The 10,947-nt window shown below is 51.1% G+C and overlaps 1 protein-coding gene across 1 annotated transcript in view; it reads right to left on the bottom strand.

The window, feature by feature from the left end:
• The window catches only part of trappc9 (trafficking protein particle complex subunit 9), a gene marked incomplete in the record, with an annotated part of 109,879 nt that overhangs the window by 44,870 nt on the left and 54,062 nt on the right, over nt 1–10,947 (bottom strand). The window contains 1 exon segment of the mRNA XM_067255484.1: nt 7,705–7,815. Coding sequence (XP_067111585.1) covers nt 7,705–7,815 — 111 coding nt within the window.

The following is a 10,947-nucleotide window of genomic DNA, read 5'->3' on the forward strand; positions in this document are numbered from 1 at the left end:
TGCTTCAGCTATCCGTCTCTGCCTGATTGCGTTCTGAGTCGCGTGCGCGGCTCGAACAGCAAACTGCAGAACACAAGTGTTTGTTGAATCCAAGGGCTTGAGGATGAAGTACAGATTGACGCCGTACAGAGTTACTCAAGAAAACACTCGATGGCCCACAGTAAAAAATTAAATAAAAAGGTGCCATGCCCACGGACACACTGCATGAAAAAAAGAAAAAAAAAAGAAACACAACTCTCGTAGCTCACAACTCTCTCTCTCGATCGCCACCACTGCATGTCAACACATTTACTCGTTCAGCTAAAAGAGCCGAGAGCCAATGGTGGATATCAGCTCCTCAAATGTAGGCGGAAAGCAGCTCTGGATGTGCCGTGGCTAATTACTAGTAATGTAGCTAGTGTTCATCTGTGGCAGAGCCGCCTGGTTTATGGCTATAATAATATCACCCTGAGATGAGCCCGGTAATGGGAAATGACCTCGGCCTAATTTAATGCCGTGTTGCCTGAGACCAAAAGCACATGACAACATTAGAGCACGACAGTGTTTGGAGTCCATTTTCCCCTGGCCACTCACATGGGGTGAATCATGTGATGGCCGTGCGAATTGCTGTAATTCAAAGACAACGGAGGGAGAAATGAAAGCCATTTAAACGCATACGAGGTTTCCAATCGGCAGCCCCGCCTCACCTCATGCAATGATGCGTGCTGAATGCAAATAGTGGAGAACTACAATGAACAACATCCATACTTTCACTTGATTATCCCAGCACCGGGATGAAGGATGTCAATTGAAATCTGCAGCCACATGTATTATAAAGGGAACGAGCGAGAGAGCATGGGGGAAGGGGGGGATACAAGGGAGACCAGAAAAGGAGAGAGAGAGAGAGAGAGAGAGAGATAGAGAGAGAGAGGGAAATACAGAGAGGACAAGAGAAAGAGAAGAAAGAAGAGACAGGGGACAGAACGCAAGGGGACAGAACGCAAGATGAAAGAGAAAGAGAGAAACGATCTCATCGAAGCATTTTTGGCTCCGGCATGAACAGCCAGCGACTGTGTTGCTTCACAGGGGAGAAGCTGCGAAAAGACGAACACACTGTAGTGTGTGTGTGTGTGTGTGTGTGTGTGTGTGCGCGCACGTGTGCCAGCAAACGCGGCAGGCTATTCTTAGCTCACGTGCCTGAACCGATGGGTGGGGAGCCACAGAGGCCGGAGAGGAGGCAGGCGAGAGCAACACGCTATTTTTAGACAGCGGCTGACTCTGTAACCCCCGGTTACTAGCGGCACTTGCATCAGCAGCGGCGGCAGCGATGCTCTGTCAATAGCGGCATCACTACACCTGACAAGCTGCAGTGAAAACAAATCTATACTCGCAATTACTGTATGGCTTTCCAACTCCTACTCCAGAGCAGAGGAGTTCTCGATGACCATGGTGTTGCAGCATTCCAGACCTAATATAGCTATGGAGCATTGTGCTGCAGTACGGTACGCACATTTCATCTTTGTCCTTATTATAGTACATTGTATTAAGAGCAAATGGGGGAGTTGGAAATCCCAAGGGGTGTTAAGTTGATTAGCTGTCGAGCTGGACAGCTTCATGATATCGCAATGGCACTACTGCCTCGCAAGACGCGCAGAAATAAATGGAGTTAACGACGACGGAACCGAAATAGCCGTTTTAACAAGGATGCCTTCAGACACTCCTGCCGAGTCACATGTCTGAGCCCCAGTAACAGCGTGTTTGGAGTGTGGAGCCCTGCCTTGAGAACAGCACAGCGCCTCTCCCTCCCACTCTGGGAGCTGCTTCCTCACTGCTCGCAGTCTGATTCTCCGACGGTGGCTGCTATAAATACATGTGATTGAGAAGAGCTTGTGTGCAGGCATGTGAGACAGAGAGCAGAGATCTGGATGTTCTTGCACCTAAACACACTTCTCCTCAAGGGTCAGGGGACATCATGTTATCGCTTATTATTACATTTACATTTAGTCATTTAGCAGACGCTCTTATCCAGAGCGACTTACAGTAAGTACAGGGACATTCTCCTGAGGCAAGTAGGGTGAAGTGCCTTGCCCAAGGACACAACGTCAGTTGGCATGACCGGGAATCGAACTGGCAACCTTCGGATTACTAGTCCGACTCCCTCACCGCTCAGCCACCTGACTTATTGTTTCTTCCAAAGACTATTATTAAATATGATATATATAGATGGATCATGTTTCTTTCAAAAATGAAAGAAGGAAAATGAGACAGGAGATCGTGTAGAGACCCCGCCCCTCGCCCCTCTGTGCAGGGCCCAGCAGTGCTCCTGGGAGAGCTCTTCTAGACCTCTCAGGTCACATCTTTGTCACAACTACCCTCCCCCTCTCCTCTCCTCTCCCCTCCTCCATACCCCCCAGTTTTGCCATCTCTCTCCTCCCCCTCCCCCTTCATCTCCACGGCTGACTCGTGCCATCCGTGTTTCATTGGACCTGATATTGTTCATTTCGCGCTCAGCACAGAGCCACTAAGGGGAGAGCCAATGGAGAGGCAGCGAGGCCACGGCGTCCACACGCATCGGCAGCCAGGCAGGAGGACGACAGGAAGGAGTAATCTCCCACAGCGGGTAAAAGGGAAGGCGAGGATCACTGCCTTGCTGCGTCAGCGAATGGGCTCGACTTCCTCAAAGCGGGCCAATGGCAGTGGAAAGGGGCGGTCACCATGGAAACCGGCTTTTGTCTGAGACGCACTGGAAAATAAAGGCCTGCTTGCCCTTTGAGAGCGCAAACACACACACACACACACGCGACACACTTCCATGCATGTACACACGCAAGCTCCTACTTGGCCGAGAGGCGCGAGAGTGAGAGAGCGTGGGCGTGGTGGCAGTGGGTGCCCTGTCCCCTCCGGTGCCCCCGAAAGGGGGGTGCGTATCTGAGAGATACGCACGACCCCACCATCGGGGTCGGCGCCGGGAGGGGTGGATGCTCACTCCTTGGGGGTGGGGGGAGCGACGCTGTGACAAGATATCCCCACCCCCCTCCTCCTCTCTCCAGGCCCCCCCTGGGCAACACAGCTGTGCCAGTGACGCAGAGCGAGGGCCCCCTCGGCACCCCCCCACTGCTGGGCACGATGACAGGATGACCTCGAACGCGAGGCAGGAAGACAGACACCACGTCCACGTCATGGTTCCGTGTCACCGCCGTTGGGGAAGCGACTGCTGCCGGCGAGGGGTTTGCGGAGACAGAATCATGCCTGTCGTATAGGGTACACGGCTTAGAGGAAAGCTTGACGGCCCAAACTCTAGTGGCTGTGCCTTCGGTGCATTCTGGGAGGAGACCTCTGCAGAGAGAGGGAGGGAGAGAGAGAGAGAGAGAGAGAGAGAGAGAGAGAGAGAGAGGGACAAGGGGAGAGAGAGAGAGAGAGAGAGAGAGAGAGAGAGAGAGAGAGAGGCTGACATTTTTTTAAAGGAAAGTAGAGAAATAGAGAAAAAAACTGAGATGGAGGACTTGAGGGAGACAGAATGTGACTCAGAGTCTCCGCCCCGCGCGTGGAATCACAGCGCACTGTTGGATGAATGGCACAAAAAGAAAAGTTGAGAAGGAAATTGAGGGACTAGGTTGAAAGCCTCCTCGCACGGGGATATGAGAGACATTGAGCTGGCGCTCCTTTATCCAGCCGGCTCACATAAAGAGACGGCATCCTCAGAGAGACCAGCATGCGTCTGTCTGTCGGACTGTCGGATCTGGGCGAAGTCAGGAGCGCGATGACCATTTGGCTTTTCATCCCGTTTACGTCCACTTTCAGGAGGCAGAGAGAGAGACTATCGGATCTCCCCTCCCTCGTCATGTGTGTTTATCGCATTTCAAAAGTCCGAAAAATCTCCAGATTGTTTATGTCTGCCTACTCCATAAGGTAGACTCACTCGGCAAGGCCAGGACCGTCCAGTCCTGGAGAGGAAAGCGGATCTAATTCTCCTAAATTGCCTCGTACGAATGTGGAGTTTTTGTCTATTTAAAGCCTGCTGTGTATTTAAAGCGTAGAACGCTTGGCCAATTTTCCATGCTCAGAAAAAGAAAAAGAGAAACAAAGACCCCTATTTCTGGCAATTCGGCTGCATTACTGCACGGACACAATACACCTCCAGACATAACAGAATCCATCTAGATACACTGTGAACCATTCACACCTGGGAAACCTCCCATTAGATTTCCTTGCCAAAGCACAGATATGCATTTGAAGAGACCCCCCCCCCCCCCCCCCCCCTGACCGGACTGCAACACAGCAAGGCTTTGGCATCCAGCTTTGACCCTGTCCAGATGCGAACGGCTAAGACGACCTGTTTCTGTAGCTTCGCTCAAAACGTTTACCAACAGTCTACCAACATTGCTACCCGTTATTATTTGCCGTCTGACTGAACACAACCCTCGGTATCAAACAGGGAATGATATTACAATGACATTATTGAACAGCGTCCTATAAATGGTCCAAGGCCATTATTTCCATGATTATCAGAAACAGTGAGTCGTTTATTTGCCTTGAATGTGCATACAGACACGCGAGCCCCATGCTGTGAATCCGATGAAGATTCTGGTCTCTCTGCCCCTGGTCTCTCTAAGGAAGCTGCAGAAGGCTTCATCACATCACAGCCCATTCAAACCTGCTGCACCTTCTCCTGTCACCAATACCGAACACGGACTAGATAGACGATCCGGGATGGTCCGAGAAGGTGACAGCAGCCAAGCCTCTCTATGCATCTCTGTCCCTCACACAAACACCGCAGACAGGGGTCTCTGTGTCCTCTCGCATTCCTCAATCCAAAACAGCAGATTAGACTGTCCCTCTGCATCCAGCTCAGTGTACCTTGCACATGTTCGTTATCAGCAATTAGCAGTGATGGTCTGTTGCTCTACACAGCTACAGCCCGCCTTGTTCGACCAACTTCTTATAGAACAAGCTACGTGGAATCGTGTGACTGTACGTCTTGCGTGTACATGTTGTGGTGAGCGAGCGTGTGCGTGTGCGCATCCAGGTGATTGGCAAAGCCACTTGTATGCTTTTAGCGTCGAGCCCTCCCTTTAGCCGTCCCCTACGGAGACTGCAAACCCCATCTCCCGCCTGACACCTCATTAATCATAAAACGCAGGAAGAGAGGAAAAGTGACAGGGCCATCTGACTCGAGGGAGCGACGGAATCAGAGAGACAAGCGCAATATGGTTCAGCAGATGGGGGTGTGCGGGGGGGGGGGGGGGCGTTGAGGGAGGGGGGACTTGCAGTGTGGCTGCCCCCCCCCCCCCACACACACACACACTTCGCACGTGCGCCGGTAGCCCTCGCCTCCCCCATCATCTCTGGGTGTCAACAGAATAATAAACCCCACGCCGAGGCTCCCTCCCGCTCTCCCGACGCCTCGCACACTCGGGGACGGCGGCTGAGAAAATGTCACCCCCCCCCCCCCCCCCCCAAAAAAAAAACACCCGATGTGCCGGCAACTGGGCTAATCTGATGGGAGCTCATCAATTGTGAGAGAGTCAGGCGTTATAAGACAACCCTCTACATGACTAGACCATCGGTTATCGCCGCGCGAGCAGCTGATTCCAAAACAGACAGTGGCAATCGCTCCCGGATGTTGTGCGTTACATTAGCGTTATCCTGTTATAATATGCCATCCTCCGTCGCAGGGGCTTCCAACAGACCTCCCGTTCAGCGGCACATTTGACATGAAGAGATTTCAGTCAAATATGTGCACGGAAAGGGCAGTTTGTGTGTCTTTTTGCATGCAAATTCGAATTCCCCAAAACAACTTGGAACTGACACGTCAGGCTTGTTTGTGTGGCGTTAATTATTCAGCGAATGCAAAATAATGCACTCGATAAAATATAGGCCATCTTCCAAATGGGGAAATTAATATTCAAAGAGACAGGGCACACAACATCCTGGAGTGTTTACCTTTTCTAAAGGTATGGAAGCTGAGGAACGATTCGACGCGCTTTGTCTCCAATGCGTCTGTAATAGCGGTGATTAAAAATGAAACGCTGACCTGACTGTGCACTCGCTCGTGTGCACATTTTTTATTAAAACTCTTTCGCAACATTGAGGAAACTTTCTGCGCAACCTGAAAAGACGGGTCTGCCAGCGCCGTGCATTTCCCAACCTGTTATTACCGCAAAAGACCTGCAGCCACAGAGGCCGGTGTTGTCACTGCTCTGAGAAAGCCGCTTTTTCGGTTTGAAGCAAGCATCTCAGTCATGAAACCAACAGTTTTCCAGAGCGAGGCGGACAGGACACGTCCTGGTAGGTGTACGGAGAAGACCAGCACTTTGTTTGTTGTGCGCGTCAGCTCTCAATCAACAGAGAGCCACAAACACACACCCGCCCACACCCACTCACTCACCCACTCACCCACTCACTCACAACTGAGGACGCTCTGTGCAGCCAGCAGTGACGGGAATCCTAATCTGTCCCTCCTCAGGACAGGAAGAAAGAGAGATCAGTAAGCTGAGAGGGAAAGATACAAATAGAGAGGAGACGAGAGAGGGAGGAGAAACGGTGGAGGATGGGGAGGGAGAGGCATGGGCGAGAGAGAGAGAGAGAGAGAGAGAGAGAGAGAGAGAGAGAGAGAGAGAGAGAGAGAGAGAGAGAGAGAGAGAGAGAGAGAGAGAGAGAGAGAGACAGGATGTAGGGATAATCCTATTTCAAGATACAGCTGAATGTAAACAAATCCCTCAATGTGTCACCACCACCATCACCAGTACATGAAGATTGTGGTTGTGTGGGTGATGTAATAGTGTGGGGTACTACATTTAGTCATTTTAGCAGACGCTCTTATCCAGGGCGACTTACAGTAAGTACAGGGACATTCTCCCCGAGTACTGTGGGGAGAGTGGGAGTGTGGAGGGGGGTAATGGTGAGGGGTGAGTGGTAGTGTGGGGGGGTAATGGTGAGGAGTGAGGAGTAGTGTGGGGGGTAATGGTGAGGGGTGAGGAGTAGTGTGGGGGGTAATGGTGAGGGGTGAGGAGTAGTGTGGGGGGTAATGGTGAGGGGTGAGGAGTAGTGTGGGGGGTAATGGTGAGGGGTGAGGAGTAGTGTGGGGGGTAATGGTGAGGGGTGAGAGGTAGTGTGGGGGGGTAATGGCGTGGGGTGAGGAGTAGTGTGGGGGGTAATGGTGTGGGGTGAGTAGTAGTGTGGGGGGTAATGGTGAGGGGTGAGGAGTAGTGTGGGGGGTAATGGTGAGGGGTGAGTGGTAGTGTGGGGGGGTAATGGTGAGGGGTGAGGAGTAGTGTGGGGGGTAATGGTGAGGGGTGAGGAGTAGTGTGGGGGGTAATGGTGAGGGGTGAGGAGTAGTGTGGGGGGTAATGGTGAGGGGTGAGGAGTAGTGTGGGGGGTAATGGTGAGGGGTGAGGAGTAGTGTGGGGGGTAATGGTGAGGGGTGAGGAGTAGTGTGGGGGGTAATGCTGTGGGGTGAGGAGTAGTGTGGGGGGTAATGGTGAGGGGTGAGGAGTAGTGTGGGGGGGTAATGGTGAGGGGTGAGTAGTAGTGTGGGGGGGTAATGCCGTGGGGTGAGTAGTAGTGTGGGGGGGTAATGGTGAGGGGTGAGGAGTAGTGTGGGGGGTAATGGTGAGGGGTGAGCGGTAGTGTGGGGGGTAATGGTGAGGGGTGAGTAGTAGTGTGGGGGGGTAATGCCGTGGGATGAGGAGTGGGGTCATGTTCATTCCCCTTGAAGCCGCTCACCTCTGGCACTCGCTGGCGTGCAGCACCAGGTCCTGGTTGTTGTGGGCGCTGACCGTCAGCTCGTGTTCTGTGGAGTTAAACACGTCCAGGAGCAGATGGCAGTGGCGCGTGCTGTGGAGAACACAGAACAAGTCAGGCCCAGTACAACCGCATTCACTGTCCAACTCACTAACAGGGGCTGCAGACATAAATGCCCAATCTTCAGTATGTGTGGATCTCAATTCACACTCAACAGAGCATCCATACAATCCTAGAATGGCCAGTCATTATGTACTGTAATATATACTGTAGAAGGCCTATGTTTGTTCATGGATGTGCCTTTGGTAATCCTTACATAATGCATGCAATTAATCTAGCCCTACAGCATGGCTATATTTAGGAGATACAAGAACCAAGAGCATGTTCACAACAAGCACTCGCACACAATGCACACAATGCACACAATGCACACAATGCACACACACACACACTTAGCAAATGCATCCGAGATCAACAGTGAGGAGCTCTCATCAGTCCTTGTCACAACATCAAAAGGTGGCAAATCCTTTCATCAGGGTGGTGAGTCCTGTCAGCAGGCAGGCCAACCACAGACCTGCCCCTCGAAGCAAGCCTTTCACATGCAGATGCTGAAAGGGCCCAATTTGCCATTTAGATCAAGACTGAGGAGAAAAAACGCCTCCTTTTGGAAAGGTTACTTAGACCCTGAGCCCAGTCTCCCTTCTCCTTAGTAATAGCAGATAAAAGGCAAGGTTGTTTTAGAACAGAAACAAGTACAAGCAACACGTAAAGAGCACAGGGACTGAAATAATAAAAGTAATAATAGCAGCAATAACAATGATGATACTAATACTAATCCTACTGAGCCAACTTTCAATGTTACTGTCAGAAAACATTCCTAAATTACTGACGCAGGGAAACTTAGGTACAGTCTACCCATAGCAACACCAACAAACAACAATAGACATGGACATAGAGATGATCCTCAGAGTTGTGTAGCAGTGTAACACTAAGAACAGCTGTAGGCAATAAAGGAATTAGGCAGAGCCAGTGGCTCAGTGTGCTGATATCAGTTCCACACTGCAAACCTTTCCAGGGCCCGAGAGAGACAGCCTGTCCACCACCTCTCCATCCGTTCCTCTCTCTTGCTCCATTTCTCTTTCATCTTAGGGTTAATGGAGTCTTAGAGATCCCATGACATGCTGTTTTTGGATGCTTTTATATAGGCCTTAGTGGTCCCCTAATACTGTATCTGAAGTCTCCGAAATTCAGCCTTGGTGCAGAATTACAGCCACTACAAGCAGTCCCCACAATGAGCTTTCCTCAGGACGTGCCGTTTTTGTGTCTGTAGCTTTAAATGCTATGAGGAGGAGAGAGGCGGGGTTAACTGCCATGCTTTCGGTTGTTTGCAAGCAAGGAGGTCTATCGCACTCGCCACGGTCGCAGCTCATTTTCTCATTGGTGGGGCAAATTTCTCATTGGTGGCAAATTTGCCCCCACCAAATCTCATTGGTGGGGCAAATTCTCTGTGCGGGCAAAGCAGAGAAAAAGGGGAGGTAACCTTCCCTCTTATGACGACATACGGAGAAGATTTTCAAAACCTTTTGAGCTTTAATTTTTCAAAGGCGGTGAATAATACCCAGGGCTTGGTTTACAACCTATCAATATTTCTAGCCACTGCGGGACAAATTGCAGGCTAGGGGAACTCATATTAATGTTAAATAACCTCCTAAAGTGAAATTTCCATGTCATGGGACATTTAAGTGTAGTTTTCCCGTGTCCCTAACAAACTGCCTGGGCAATTAGAAGCAGTTTCTTTTTTACAGGGGTACCCGTTGCTTCAATTGTATCTTTGTCTTGGGTTGGAGGACATGGCTAAACAGGAGGACCAGGGCAGGCCTGATTTATACGGCAGAGTGTATAGCCGGGCAGATCGATCAGGCCAGCCGGTCACGATAGCAGGGTTTTCGAAACACAGAGGCCAATCACTCTCCTGCTCTCTTGGTGCCCCCGCTTTAACACCACCACTCTGGCGAGTAAAGACTGCGTGTATTTAGCGTGCGTGCAGAGGGTGCCACTGGCCTTCAGTGCCTTTCCCCGTTGAATTGCTAACCTTGGACAAAGTTCAGTGAAACGGTGGATTAGCATAATGTAGCGGAGGGCCGATGGGAACGCTCCTGTGAAGGAGTTGGGTTTGGATGAGAACTCAGCTGAGCTGCTGTGGAGGGCACACAGATCTTACAGCGGAATAAATAATTCAAACCAGCCGATAGGGTTTGCAAAAAAAAATGTCTCCATTTTAGTGGTTAAGTCCGGATTCGAAATTCCAACGAGAGCTCAACGTTCCTCACTGCTGTGCAGAACTGATCTCAGATCTGACTGGATCACTTGTTTGGTGTGGTGTTTGTAAATGATTCAGCGTGAGCGTATTGAAATTCCTATTGAGTAACATGAAAGTGTGTTTTTGTGGCTGTGTGTGTATGTGTGTGGGTGTGTGGTTGTGTATAAATACACTCTCCAGCTCCTGTACCATGTGTGAGGGTGATAGGCGAAGGATTAGCCTTCATTGTGAATACAAGAGCATGAATCATAAAAGCGGAGATAATAACTGCCAAGCATGCACTTATGAGACCTTTACCCATCATGATTACGGGAGGATGAGGGGGGAGAGAGGGGGGACTGGAAAAGAATAGGCACCACAGTGGCTGGTTAATGAACAGGCCCTTCTATTTCAGCAGAGCCCCCCCCCCCCCCCCCCGCCCCTGAATGAAGCCCAAACTCTCATAGCGCGCCCGCATGCCTCCCTGTGAATCGACCACCGAACGAGATGCAATGGACGCAAACGGCAAAGTTGGCAGAGGCCGTCCGAGCCGCGGCACGGACGAAGCCGACCAATCACCACGAGCGATCAAGCCGTTGGTTGACTAATCTCCCCCTCCTGTGTTTTCATCCAATCATGTGTTCCGACTGGAACGACAACAAGTGGGCTGCTGTGAGGTAAAGGATGCTGCACAGTGGGGCATGACAGTGTCAACGGGGGTCAACCCCCAGCCTACACAGGGGGGGGGGGGGGGGGGGGGTGGGGGGGGGGGGGAATCAATGGGTCATGGACCAACCGGTCGATCCTGTTGGTGTCCCATCAATAACCTCAGATTTTGCGGTGTCTTCTTTGGCAAAATCCGTAACAAATTCCTCCTGTGTGAGCGTCAAAGCCTTAATAAGGTTTGGCTCGGATTTAGCGAGCTG

This window comes from Osmerus mordax, chromosome 18 (genome assembly GCF_038355195.1).
Source record: "Osmerus mordax isolate fOsmMor3 chromosome 18, fOsmMor3.pri, whole genome shotgun sequence".
NCBI classification, from domain to species: domain Eukaryota; kingdom Metazoa; phylum Chordata; class Actinopteri; order Osmeriformes; family Osmeridae; genus Osmerus; species Osmerus mordax.